Source organism: Opisthorchis viverrini (assembly GCF_000715545.1).
Source record: "Opisthorchis viverrini unplaced genomic scaffold opera_v5_116, whole genome shotgun sequence".
NCBI lineage: Eukaryota > Metazoa > Platyhelminthes > Trematoda > Opisthorchiida > Opisthorchiidae > Opisthorchis > Opisthorchis viverrini.
The window spans coordinates 1,242,094-1,256,821 of NW_008751772.1; the positions used below are offsets into that span (position 1 = coordinate 1,242,094).

At 46.6% G+C, this 14,728-nt stretch overlaps 1 protein-coding gene across 1 annotated transcript in view; it reads right to left on the reverse strand.

Annotated features, from left to right (window-relative positions):
* Window positions 1-13,697: 13,697 nt before the first annotated feature.
* Window positions 13,698-14,728, reverse strand: part of T265_05897 (hypothetical protein) — a gene marked incomplete at both ends in the record, with an annotated part of 69,067 nt that continues 68,036 nt past the window's right edge. The window contains one exon of the mRNA XM_009171026.1: window positions 13,698-13,814. Coding sequence (XP_009169290.1) covers window positions 13,698-13,814 — 117 coding nt within the window. The remainder of the gene's footprint in view (window positions 13,815-14,728) is intronic.

The window sequence follows — 14,728 nt, forward strand, 5'->3', positions numbered from 1 at the left end:
CGCATGTGCAATGGCTTTCTGGCTGCTATCTGGAAATACGTGTGAAATCACTGCGCCAATTCCATAGTTCGAGGCGTCCGACGCCACAACAATTTCCATCGATGGATCGTAGTGTGTGAGTAGCAAATCGGAACTTAGCATGGATTTGACAGAGTCAAAGGCGCGTTGACATTCTTCTGACCATGTCCACTTGTGGTCCTTGGTAAGTAGCTGATTTAGTGGGCCTCGAAGGCGATGCATGGCAGGCAGGAACGAACTGTAGTGACTGACGAGACCGAGGAAAGACCTGAGGGACGCCACGTCTGTGGGTGCTGGCATACGTCTGATCGCTTCAATGTTCTCCGGGTCTGGACGGCGGCCATGTTCGTCAATAATGAACCCCAGGTACTTTATCGACCGCATGAAAAATGTGCATTTCTCTCGGCGCACTTTGAAGCCATATTCTTGAATACGACTAAGCACGTAATCAAGGCGCTGCCACAGTTCGTGGGGATTGGAACCCATGACAATGAGGTCATCCAAATAGGCGGCAACGCCTGGTGCATCCTTCAGCATCGTATCCATAATCTGTTGAAATATGGCCGGCGCTACTTTGACACCAAATGGCAGTCGAGTGTACTGGAACAGACCTCGATGCGTATTGATCGTGAGCAGTTCTCGGGATTCTTCCTCCACTTCAACCTGGAGATACGCATCGGCCAAGTCAATCTTTGCGAAACATTTACCCCCATTCAGTTTCGCGAACAAGTCGTCTGGGAGAGGCAGGGGGTATTGATGGGTATCCAGTGCCGCGTTGAGACCGGTGGAGAAATCTGCGCACAACCGGATCGTCCCGTTAGCCTTCTTTACCAACACAATAGGTGCGGCCCAAGCAGAGTAGTTGGTCGGTTGGAGAACACCCGCCTTCTGAAGTCGGTCCAGTTCTTGGTCAACGACAGGCAAGGCTGCATAAGGCACTGGACGTTTTGGCCTGAAGACTGGCTTGGCACCAGGGAGGAGGCACAGTCTGGCTCTTGCTTTTGTACACCGTCCAAGCTCGTCAGTGAATACAGATGCATAACGTTGTAGGAGGTGTTCAAGTGAACGCTTTGGCAAATCAGTTTGTCCGGGTGCTGCGTGTATGCGGTTGCAAATAGAATTGATTGGTGTATCCAGCAGATTAAGCTTTTCGATCCAATCTAGCCCCATGAGATCAAGTTTGGGGCATGATGTCAGGTAGCAGGTGGCTTGCGCCGTCGAGTCATTGGAATTAATGAGGCAGTCAACTTCAGTTTACCACCGGAAGCATTACGGGCCCAGTGTTCAGTCGGCTTCACATGTGGCTTACCGATTCGTTTCCACGTTCGTTCACTGAGCAGCGTGATATCGGAGCCAGTATCAAGTTGCAAACGAACTGGGATGTCGTTGATACGAACCGTCACGAACCTCCTTCGGCAAGCAAAATGAACTTTGAATGTTGTCGTCACCGAGTTGGACCGCGATTTGCGGGCTGCACGGTGGTGTGCCGGTGGCTGCAGTCTTTGAGATCGACATAAATCTTCTTTGTGGCCGCAACGACTGCACCTGGAACATTTGTGACGCCTGAACCTGCAATAACGAGCAAAATGCCACTCACTGCAGTGCCAGCAACTCGTGGGAGGCCTACCCTGTCTTCGATCGGGCTTCTTGTCGGATCATAGCCGTGTCGTGCTCCAGGGTGATGAGGCGTTGGCATTCAGTGGAGAGGCACTGCAACGTTATTTCGGCATCCTGTTCAATTCTGTTAAGCAACCGGGTTCTGATGTCAGCATCATGGGAGGACTGGAGACTGTATACGAAAATGAGGCACTTAAACTGATTCTCCGTCATTGAGCTGAGCTTGAAGCGCTCGCATTCTCGATTGACAACACCGGCAAACGTGATGAAATCATCATCATCTTTCTTGGCCAACTTAAGGCATTGGTAGCGGATATTGAACAGTGATGTTTGACCGCCGAATATCTGGGACAGTGTTCTGACCGTCTCATGAAAGCTGAGGTCGCGGGGCAGCTTGGGGAGAATGAAATTTGTGAACCGTTCATGCTCCGGTGTGCCGAGTTTTCGCAGCAATAGTCTGACTTTCCATCCATCGTCAAATTTGGAAAAATCAGTTTTGAACATGTCTTCGTACCGCTTGAACCAGGAGTCAAAAGTGTGACCAGAAAGAGCGTCAAATGTGAACTCCGTAATTGAGGCCGCGGCTGCATCAGTTGAGGAAACAGAAGACTCACCAGTACTGACTGCTGCTGTCTGGATATGCATTTTCTGAGTCAGTGATTCAATGAGCTTCAGTAGCGCTTCTTCAAACTGCCTTTGTTGCTGCTGCAATAGTTCTCGGAGCTGATCAAATCCGATTGACATCGTGGGTTCCCGTTCTCCAGTTGTAGGAACGGTATTTTCCTCGGCTTAGTTCTCGGTCTGAGCCTCCCAAGCTAGCGTTCACGTCAAAACAACCACCAAAGGTGCACAGGATCTATTAATGCCCAAAACGAAGTCAAGAACAGTTGTACAGCGCTTCGTATATATAGCGTAAGCGGTTATAACTTTCTGGAAGTTCTGACGCGTTCTGGATGCGCCATTGGTAGCCGGCATTTGGCCAATACTGGATCATGATTGGTTGTTGGGTCCAGATTGTTGACCAATCAGATCTCTTCTTGATGCCGGACCGGCAAGCGCCCCGAATTCTGGGCCAACCTAGAGCAGACCAGGCTTCTCGGCCGTAGCAGCGCCTAAGGACGTGCGGTATAGTGGGATCCGTTTGGATTCCTGCCTAACAACAAAGTTGAACAGAAGTGGAGATGGAGAGGGAATCTTTGCTAAACATCACATTACAGTGTCACTCTCATGCCTGGAGGTATGTGGACATGGGGACCAAGTTACGTTAACGGACTTCTGTGGCATTCCCTGCTGAGAAAGCGTGATGAACACTGACCAATCAACAAAACAGAAAGCGCACTTGAAGTCATGGCACAGTTCGAACACCGCACTCATCGTCTCTACCGGCTTGAAATCCCGTTTGGTACTTACGAATTAAAGTTTCGCGTACAGCCTTGAGATGGCGAAGAATCGGCAAGGCCAGCAGCCCGAAAAGCTGCATAATAGGTTTACAATTTGAAGAGCAGCACTATTACGGAATCAAATCGATGGTGTGGTACGGTATATTTTTCCTCCCAGATGGACGCAAACAAGTTAGACAGGTACTGCCATTAAAGCGTGAATTTACAGACCGGAAGGTTCGTGGTTCGAGACTGACCTCTGCACATCAACCTCACCTGTCTAGGCTTGGGCAGCCTGATAATATCCCAGCCCTCGTCGTTCCCTCGGCTGGCGTGACAGCTAGGCACCGATAGTCCAGAAAGGAGTAAGCAGATGGTCAACTATATTGTTGCTCGAAAAATTATGCCCAAACTTTCTCCATCCAGCAATCGAGACCTTTCGCGGTTTTGTTGACACGCTTCCGAGGGTCTGTTAAACGAATCAAGTGAAATACTCACTGACAGCACGTTTCACTTCTTCCATTCCTTCAGCCTTTTCTTCATCCAGAAGAAACTGGACTTTGCCGTGGTGATGGTTTGTGTGAATCCGTGACTCACTCATTTATACTGACCACTGGTATCCGTGTGACACTCGCATTCTCTCAAACCAGGTCATAGTTTTGACTATGTTAGCATAGTCGCCTGGTCCACTTGGTTGGTGTTTGAAAAAAAACGGCATGAAAAGACTAGGCTTCGCCGTGGTGTGGTTTGTGTGCCCCGACGACAACTATTGACGTTAGAAAGATTAATCTATGGTCACCAAGGACTTGGGAATACCACTAGTACCACAGCCTTTTGATTTTTTGTAACCCGTAAGAATTTCGCGAAAGGCTCTGTAGGATTTCAATGAAATTAGCGACCTCAAGTTGCTTTGGGTGCATTGCAACAGTGTTTTGTTCCAAGTACATTCCACGTTTGCCTGAGTTATAACACTTTTCATTATGTAATCTCAAATGGCTTGCTCGGTTTCTACATGCACTTCGTGTTACCAGGTCGGCCCGTTTCCGACCATTGGCGGCGAGTTCACTCTGTAGTAATTACTTCCAGAAGCTGATTCTTGTGTTTCCCACGTAAGCCCTTTTAGGCGCAGTGTTGTTGCAAGTTCGGGCCTTCCCTCACACGGTAGTCTGTCTTTGACCAGTGTTCACTTGCAGTCGTGCCTAAAATCTAGTATCCAAGACGGAATCAATGGTACCAAGGGCTTGGGAATACCACTAGTACCACAACCTTTTGATTTTTTGTGACCCGTAAGAATTTCGCGAAAGGCTCTGTAGGATTTCAATGAAATTAGCGACCTCAAGTTGCTTTGGGTGCATTGCAACAGTGTTTTGTTCCAAGTACATTCCACGTTTGCCTGAGTTATAACACTTTTCATTATGTAATCTCAAATGGCTTGCTCGGTTTCTACATGCACTTCGTGTTACCAGGTCGGCCCGTTTCCGACCATTGGCGGCGAGTTCACTCTGTAGTAATTACTTCCAGAAGCTGATTCTTGTGTTTCCCACGTAAGCCCTTTTAGGCGCAGTGTTGTTGCAAGTTCGGGCCTTCCCTCACACGGTAGTCTGTCTTTGACCAGTGTTCACTTGCAGTCGTGCCTAAAATCTAGTATCCAAGACGGACAGGATGCTGCTGCGTTGGACCCTTGGGTACAACATCCGTTAAGCAGCTTTAGAACTTGCATTTCCTCAAAAAATAAAGTGAGTATAGAGAATAGGGGAGTTGTCAGACCCTTCGGAATAACTGAGCACCAAGTCCACTGGGCAGATGCACGGCGAGCTACTAACGGACCAAAAGCAGCCCGACTCTGATTGGTCAGAATGTTCTACGCAAGTTCAAAAGGCTTGGACACTGTGGTGGCTATGCAGCCAGCGGCTAGAGATATACATGAAGATAACTTTGTGATATTTGTGCGTTCATCCAGTAATCGAAGCACCAACACTATTTTGCGTTACGAATGGGTGTACTACAAAATCAGCAGGCGCCCTCCAAGAAAAACGGAAAGCCATGGAATCCGAAGAAGCTAGTAAGCAGAGCGTAATTTCTAATAAAAAAAGGTACGCGAAGCACCAGCTGTCCAGTGCGGTTTTGTCTACGGAGGCAAAGGAACCAACTGGCAGTGACCTCTTATTTTCTGGAACACAACCACAGCTGTGAAAGTTTCCGTACGATCGGCTTCCAGTCAATTGACGCCTAACCGAAGACGAGTTGGGTACATGCAAGGCCCTGCTGAGATATGGAACGCCGTCATCTGAGGTGCGGCAGTTTGTGGCGGNTACGCGAATCACCAGCTGTCCAGTGCGGTTTTGTCTACGGAGGCAAAGGAACCAACTGGCAGTGACCTCTTTATTTTCTGGACACAACCACAGCTGTGAAAGTTTCCGTACGATCGGCTTCCAGTCAATTGACGCCTAACCGAAGACGAGTTGGGTACATGGCAGGCCCTGCTGAGATATGGAACGCCGTCATCTGAGGTGCGGCAGTTTGTGGCGGATGAATTCGGAAAGACCTAGCCACATGTTAGTGGTGTGCGTCGGTTAAGATCGTTCAGCTGTCTGGTACTGTCGACGTAGGCTCTATGTGGCTATTTAGTTAGGTATCGTGTACCCCTAGCCACATGTTAGTGGTGTGCGTCGGTTAAGATCGTTCAGCTGTCTGGTACTGTCGACGTAGGCTCTATGTGGCTATTTAGTTAGGTATCGTGTACCCCTAGCCACATGTTAGTGGTGTGCGTCGGTTAAGATCGTTCAGCTGTCTGGTACTGTCGACGTAGGCTCTATGTGGCTATTTAGTTAGGTATCGTGTACCCCTAGCCACATGTTAGTGGTGTGCGTCGGTTAAGATCGTTCAGCTGTCTGGTACTGTCGACGTAGGCTCTATGTGGCTATTTAGTTAGGTATCGTGTACCCCTAGCCACATGTTAGTGGTGTGCGTCGGTTAAGATCGTTCAGCTGTCTGGTACTGTCGACGTAGGCTCTATGTGGCTATTTAGTTAGGTATCGTGTACCCCTAGCCACATGTTAGTGGTGTGCGTCGGTTAAGATCGTTCAGCTGTCTGGTACTGTCGACGTAGGCTCTATGTGGCTATTTAGTTAGGTATCGTGTACCCCTAGCCACATGTTAGTGGTGTGCGTCGGTTAAGATCGTTCAGCTGTCTGGTACTGTCGACGTAGGCTCTATGTGGCTATTTAGTTAGGTATCGTGTACCCCTAGCCACATGTTAGTGGTGTGCGTCGGTTAAGATCGTTCAGCTGTCTGGTACTGTCGACGTAGGCTCTATGTGGCTATTTAGTTAGGTATCGTGTACCCCTAGCCACATGTTAGTGGTGTGCGTCGGTTAAGATCGTTCAGCTGTCTGGTACTGTCGACGTAGGCTCTATGTGGCTATTTAGTTAGGTATCGTGTACCCCTAGCCACATGTTAGTGGTGTGCGTCGGTTAAGATCGATGAACCCGGAGGACTTTCTAGCATAATTCGGAACCTGTAATGAAAAACTCTGTAATTTGCCAGTCAACGTGCACGATCGTTAGCAAATAATTAGCGTGCACCACTGGCAACAAAGAATCATCGGCAAAAATTTGTTTGCACGAATGCGCCTGCGCATAAGTTGCATCTCCAAAGGCCATTTAGATTCTAGAATGTTGAGGAAGTCTGTTCCGGTGGAAAAATACCTGAAAGTTACGTTCATTGTATGTGAGTCAACCTTTTCCACAATTCGCGATTTTTATCATTCGTTAAGGTATTCAAAATCGGCGGGGTCTATTCACCTGGGGATTTAGTTCATTTAGACAAATTGCCATAGTAAAGGATTTTCAATAATACAGGAGCATATACATTATACATAGACATTCTACACTATGAAATGGCAAGTCTGAAAATGCCGTAGATTTCGAGAAATCAATCTCATTGTGCGAATAGCCAGCGGCAGCTATGCGGGCCATCAGTATTCGCACCATTGAATTTAATTTTCTTAAGCTACGACATGTCCCTGGCGGACTAAAACTGACGAGCAATTGAGGTTTTAATGTCGGTCAAAACTTTTGACCCCTATATAGGCATCCAGGGCTTTCGGTCTTGCTGGGACAGTAATCCACCAGAGGCATAACTGCTACAGTAGATAATTAAATTTAGTGATTTGAAAGAACATGAGCGTGGATTAGAGTGGTTCTTGGTTTGAGCGCATATGTGACGATATGCAACATTTTGGCTCGAAGGGTTTCATTCCTTTCACAAAAGATCTTGCCGCTAGAAGCATTGCGCTGCTAAGAAGCAGAGAGTACAATCAGGTGGCCAGTACTATGGAGTTCTGGTACAAATCCAACGGATTGGGGTGGTCTTGTGGATGCTTGTAATACGCTCTGTCGGGAAATGGTAGGAATATTTTGAATTACGGGCAAGATACCAAACTGGGTACGATAGATTCGTTACACTCCTCGCGACGTCCTACTTGGGTTCATGGACATGAACAGCTTGGGTGAGTTTTTGGGGTTCTCATGGTAGTAAGGAGAGACCAAGGAACCCTGACCAATTTGGACCAACATAAATCGAGGCATTCTTAGGTCCATCGAGGGCGCGCGGTGGTCTCTTGCTGCTATTCAAACGAACATATAAGATAGCCTTGTCTACATTGGGGACCCAAAGGCGTCAAAATGTCTGCCGGAAGGTAATGTGGCAGTTATATTGCGGCCCGAAATAGAAGGCAGTCACAAGTGGTCACTAATGCAGTGAGCCGACACTACCCGGTTTCCACAACTGTGATCGATGGTCAGGTGTAGAACGGGCGCGAACGCATGTTGACATACGCGATCGTGAGGGAAGTGTGCGTATGTGCGGACTATAGCTTGGACAATATCGTGAGATGACTGGCGTTGTTGCGTGACTGGAAGATGAGGTGCCCTCCAAATGGTGCATGAACACCCTAAAGAAAACCGTAGAGAATTTAAAAACTAGTTGTTTTGCAAGACTCAAACCACGTATATTTAGTGAGTCTCTGTTAGCAAATTTTTCTGTGCTGTAAATGAAATTTTTGATTCGTAGGAAAAGTTTTCGAAATAAACACCACATTCGGAGCAAGATTAAGACAACAACACGGGTGCTCGACAGAGCTGCTTACATTTTAGTTTTCTCCTTCCATTTCGGAAGGCGTGTGTGAGGTTCAGCACAAGGTTGAGAATGCCTTTGGGGGGGACATGAGGTGAGTTGAGGGCTGTCCACCGTGCACTCTTTCGAATCGCCTAAGAGAAGGAGACATTGTGAGGACAAGGAAGGGAAAGATTTCGTGGATGTTCAGGGCTGTGTAGTGACTGAAAGGACCGATCAGGCAGTACAATTGTGGGTTGGCAAACAAGGCGCGTTGATGGTGTGTTTTACGGGGAGTCTGGGTACATCAACCAATTAGACGATAAAGACGGGGGAAATGGCACTGTAGAAGCGTGTGTTACTTGGATATGTGTTGAAGTATATTTTCTCCTGAGCACTTAGCTCAAATAAACACTGCAGCTCCCATTTAGACCATCATTACTACCATCGCCGAATCTCGCTATCGCATCATCATTGCACGCACAAATCACGCATTTCGGCCAGTGGGACTGCGTAAGTAACCAGGAAGTTTACCTACATAGCAGTAAGACTCCAGTTTTAGCGAGGGCACCGTTGGAGCATTGTGGACAACCAGAGTTATTGAACACTTCGTGAGGTAGCTGCAAATTCGTGTGTTCATAGATGTTGCCGAGGGGGTGTACAAGCTGTAACTCTGTTGAGTGAACCAAATTCACTACACATTACGTTTGTTCTGATGCAATCAATAAGTAGAAATAGTTCGTCACAAGTGGTTAAATGTTTTACAGGCGTGGATTTGGAAAAAGGAGAACATTTATGAGCATGAAGGAACGTCGTTGTCTCTCATATTAGTTCATCACGCATAGTTTAGGCTTCATGTTTATCGGCTTGCATAGATACCGGCTTGGTGTTCATTATAAGTGGTAAAGACAAGAGGCAGCAACGGTTATAATAATAGCGGACTATCCTTCACCATTGAATTAGGTTATTGTGCATAGATGAGGCCTCACGCAGCATCACACACAGACGTGGGCATAGCAGTTACGTAAGTAGCCAAGTTAGACGACAGCGCACGCAGCTATCTCGATAAAAATCCCTTGGCTGGCCTTATTTTTGTCCGTCATAGCAGGGCAGGATAACTTATTCTAACCAGAGAGTGCGATTATTTCCAATGCAAGACAGTGTTGTGTTGTTAGATAGCCATTGGCTGATTAATTGTGCATACATTATCGTCCAGTGAGGTGCAACCTGTTGCCAATACTGCACAATGCACCGAATTCTTTTTCAGCTGAACGGGTGGCCAGCTCTCCAAAAAAGTGTCATGTTGAGGTTCAGTGAGCAAACTGATCTCGTTTGTTATGTATGAATTTTGTGAATGCGAAAGTCAATCCACCATTTTTCTGGGCGGAATCGCAACGGCTATTCCTTGGTTGTTATCTCACTTGTGAAAACACCACAGAATGCTAGAGTATGCTGAAGCGTGATTTCATGCCTTATCTCGTGAACTATTTATGAGATGCGAATTGGTAGCCGTTTGTGACCTTGAAATTTCGTTCATTTAACCAAAATACACTGAAACGCGCAGACGTATTGAACTAGATCCACGCAAAGATCGGAGCTTCCGAAGACCCATAATTTCGACTAAAATAAGTTGGGTTTACTTCCAGTGTGTCACTTGAAACCTGACTGCGTCGGCTAAAACTTGTTTATGGCAAGGCTTAATGTACGTATCTATCTCACTCCATTACGGGTATCCTCGATGGACCACCACAAACCCCAAACATGAAGTATTGGTCCACTTGTTCATTCTTCTAAGCTCCTGTAAGCTATTTTTGAACCCTACCTGACGCGTTCTATCGTTTTAGTTTCAAAATTTTGCACGTCTTTACCACCGTCTAATCTCCTCTCTTGCGTCACCCAACCTGGGTGAATGTGATTTGTGCGCCGTGTGGCTGTAACAATACCAAATTTTATACCCACTCACCTCAACATTTGCAAGTGGCGTCACTACATTTTTATGCGCTTCAGTTACTACTAACTTCCTCACTACGCACGGCCAGCTTCATGAGAAAATGTCCCAATTCGGTGCTTAAAATGCACAAATGTTGCGGGCTGTTTTGCAGCCAGAATACTTCGTGGAACTTGCTACTCTCCACAGTAAACTCCCTGACATACAATATGTCCTATAATCCGTAGTAATCGTATTCTTTCTAGATCTGTACTCGGTCTGTTCTACTAAAGATGCACAAGGTATATTAACGTCTAAAACGTATTTGGCATTCGGTTAATGCTGGGTCATGATTGGCTGTTGGGTCCAGGCTTTCGACCAATCAGATCTCGGCTTGATACCGGACGGACAAGCGTCCCAATCTTGCGTGGGATAGGCCTCTCGGCGGTAGCAACACTTGACCGTGAGCGGTAAAGCGGGATCCGGGTGGAATTTCGCCAATGGGAATCATTCTTGTATCCAATTATTTCCCGGCATCCTCTGCTAGTGTAGATGCATGGTAAGGCCTGTTTCCTCACACCTCGAGAAATGCTATCACGAGTAAGCTTCGTGTTTCAAATACTCACCAAATTCTGGTAACCCAAATGAGATCTGCAGAGCACGGGTCTTTTGCAGTAAAATTGCACTTGCAGCATTCCACTGGATGTATACAAGACGTATACGTTGCCGTGAATTTTATGTGACCTACGCCCGTACTGGGAGTTTTCTGGGGAGCCGCTTAATATAGTCTTGAAAGCATTCAGGTCACGCTAGGTAGCCGCAGAAGTTTCCTTCACGAATAACAAAAAATAAAGTATCTTCCGTGATTGGCTCCTGGGCGCTGCTACCTTGAGGCTAGGGATGCACATTAAGAGCCCAAGGACGACATATCAACAGAAAACCTACAACCGCCAGGTGAATTTGCTGAACGAGACTATCGTTGCTTGCACAATACTACAAGGAGGACCTAGTTAATTTGCATGACTGACGTAGGGTTGTGGGCCGCCGATGCTTAGTGAGATGTGACTCACCTCAGTCATAGCGCACATTCAAACGAACCTAGCTCGCTCAAAGGATCAATACACGCCCCATCCGTGTCAACTAGGAAAGGTTAATGACCCAACTTGGACAAGATGACAAGTTGAATTAAATTTGAGTTTAGGTGATTGCACATGTCCTAGTAGGGATGCACGGCTTCCTTGGTGCGTGATGTTCAATGAGGTATTGATATTCTGAACTGACTAGATTTTAGTTCGTTTATGGGAATACGACCATGAATTGGGTGATAGATGACCAAGTGGTTGCATTATTTACCGAGTAAGGTGAGCGCTTCAGCGGCGACAGCTCCGTATTCATGTGTATTTACTGGTAACCTCTCAACAAGATCAGGGAGTGTTTCTCTTTCAGAGGCTTTACAGTATGAACATTTCACTGATTGCATTTGCCACTTTTTTTCTGTGGAATTAACAAAGTTTGCTCCAGAGGAGAATGTAGGTATCGCAGGTAGCACAGATGGCTGTTGGTTTGTTCGCTGAGCTGGACAATTGGATTGCAAACGTTTCATCACCAATCGAGGTGACATCACCAGTGCGTTGTTGGGGGCGTGGTTGAGCGTAGCGACGGGTTGGTGGTTGTGCGTTGAGCAGTGTGGCGTGTGTGTTTTAAAATAGATACTGCTAGCCGCCTTTGACCTCCAATCACGATTGGTTGTTCGGTCAGTCGGTTCCACTGAAACCGACGGTCAACCATGGCTAGCAGTTTGTATACTAACCTACACATACAATTCTCAACCACGAACCCATAGCTGCGCTCCACCAATGAACAAAACAAAGGTCACTTCAAACGCAAAGTAAAACGAACTCAGCCGAAACCGCAGTAGTTCGGGACTAAAATCATGAAGCCTGGCTTTCATCCCTGTGTAACGGTGGATACTACTGATGCACATGGCCAGTAGCCTGTAACTGTTCAGTTGGTTCTTCCAATAAATAACCCCGCGACGAAGGGTTTCTTTCGTTCACCGGTAGCTTTGTAGATCTCCCTTCCGGGACCAATTGAGCACAGCATTTCCTCAGTCTTGACTGTCATTCGTTTATGATAATTTTGGCTTACACACTTCAAACTTTAAACTGGTCACGACTCCCAGCCGTCAGTTTTAACCACTCACCAGAAAATCGAACATAATGAAAATTTTTTGGTCGCTAAAAGCCATGATACTTGGCGAAGGAAATACTCAAAATTCACAATTTCATCGAAGCAGTTTGTGGGAAATAAATTTACATAGGAGAGGGAAGAAAGCGCGGTCTACACTCGTTTTGTAAGAAGACACTCCATCGAAATGGTTGCAGTCAAATAGATCAGATATTGGGGCTGGCTGATGGAAAGCGATTCCGCGTTTTTCCTTTGAGCATCACAGCGTCCACCACCGTTGACAAATGCGAAGTGGAGGTAATTTCTGCGAAGCGCTTGGACCCACTGTCGTACCTGGAGCGAAATTATAGAAAGTTTAAATTAAAAGTGGTGCCGTATCACACTTGAACACAAGTCACATATGGTGATCTAGCTTGACTCCAGGGAAGGTCGAGGGCAGAGCCATTTTAACAGACCGAAAAACTAAACACTACTACATAAGATGATAACCTGAGTAGACACTGTTGAGATTTCCCAGTGATCCTATGAGTGGCGCGCTCCGTCAAGAAAAAAGGCTGCAGTATTTTGATGAACGTATAACTTGGAACATAAGGCGGCATTTTGAAGCACATTGACGGAAAGAGATCGAGGGGTTAAATGTTCATGGACTGCCGGCGTATTAGGGCGCCAAAGCATAAAGAACCAAACTTTTAGAAAAAGACCATCGATCGTCAGAACCTGGACATTTACTAGGTCGTCGGATCGATTATGTGTCGGACATACTAATCACATCGCTCAAGTGAGAACACGTTCACCCGTTCAGGCGTGAGAATTCAGATGCGTCCAACGTGCGCCGGTGGAATAGTGGTAACACGTTTGCCCCGCATATCAGGTGTCCGGAGCTCAAACCCCGGCACGGCCATTGGATATGCACTGCTGATGAGCTCAAACAAGAGCGAAACTCGAGTCCAGTGTCCCCCCTTCCCTTTGGTGTGGATTTACATGAATAATTGTGCCAGGACAGGAAGACGACTGTTCAAAACGAGAGTGATATGAAACTGAAGAAAAAAGAAAAAACGATTCGACTGACACACATCTGATTGGAATAGTTCTACTCACTTGTAAAACCTTTCCACCAAACTGGTTTCGATTCGTTTTGGACCAAGGCCACTGATTCGCACTCCTACTTCGTCCGCGGCGGAGAAGCTATACAGTCCACCGTATTGGCAGTGACTTCGCAGTAGAATGATAAAGTGTTTGCCGTCCGAACAGCCGAGAGCCTGTGCGTTAGAAAGAGGCGGTGGATGACACAGTTCAGGGAAGGATCGACAGACCAAATAGGTCAGCTGACACGACACAACAAAAGGCATTTTCCAATAAGCACGCATTTGCAAGTCCATTTGATATTGGCGGCAGGCTCAGCCTAATCTGTCGTTTATAGTATTCTCTAATGAAAAGTGATGCAAAAAGGCATCTTACGTTTGAAGATCAACGGAAAGGTCGATGGAAACCCTGGAAGAGCCGCCCTCCTCTGGACTCGTGGGCAGGTCCAGTTTCTCGATCCGCATCAACCCTGTGCATTGAAGTGTCGTCTGCGAGTTAAGCAATTATTAGCGCAAACCGCCATTCCTGTCAACACCATATTGATTTGCAAGCGTATATTTATGGCAACAAACTTTGGGAGCAAATAGGAAATAACCTTGTCCAGACGTCGAGCAGCGGTTTCTGGAAACTGCCCGGCATCCCACGACCTCGGGCTCACCAGGTAAGAACAGTCTTCAAGCTTCACAAAAACTTATGTTCTACCTAAACCCAAATTTGACCTAATTCGCCGTCAAGATCAAATTGGCATGCGAATTAGAAAATTTGAAAAAAATAATATTGTTGGAGAATCGGGCTTGGGACATACCTAATGAACCACAAGAAGAAGGAAACAGGTACACAGCTATTTACAGACGCATAGGCTTCGTGAGTCACAGCAAGTTTGAAAAGCGCATGCTTTTGGGTGAAATTCAGATCTTTTGCTAATAAGAGCTTCTAAAATTTTGCATTTTACACGAGGTAATATTTTACTGTTCTCCAGTTAGTAGTACTTCCTTCCGGGGTTGTAACGTCCTGAAAGAATATATTTCGGACCCCCTGGCTGAACTAACATCCACAATGTTGTGGACCACAGTCTCCTTAATGCCTTCTTATTACCGTGAACCCTGGTCTGGATAGCCGATTGATAGCCTGGTGCACTTGGCCAAACCAGAAAAAGTCAACGATCGTGCTAACCGGCTGATCTATTGATCACTGTCGCGTACAAGCGGGTGAAAAAAGTGACACTAAGAATACAACTCATCTGTCAAGGACGAGTGAAGAACAACCAATGAAATTTGTCTCAACGAAAACGGTTATTCTATTGGCTGTTATATAGTCCCGTCAGGTTCGGAGCTAGCTCTCCTACTACTCCAGAAGCAGCCGTTGAGAACACAAGGACGGAAATGAAATTCCATCGGCCTTG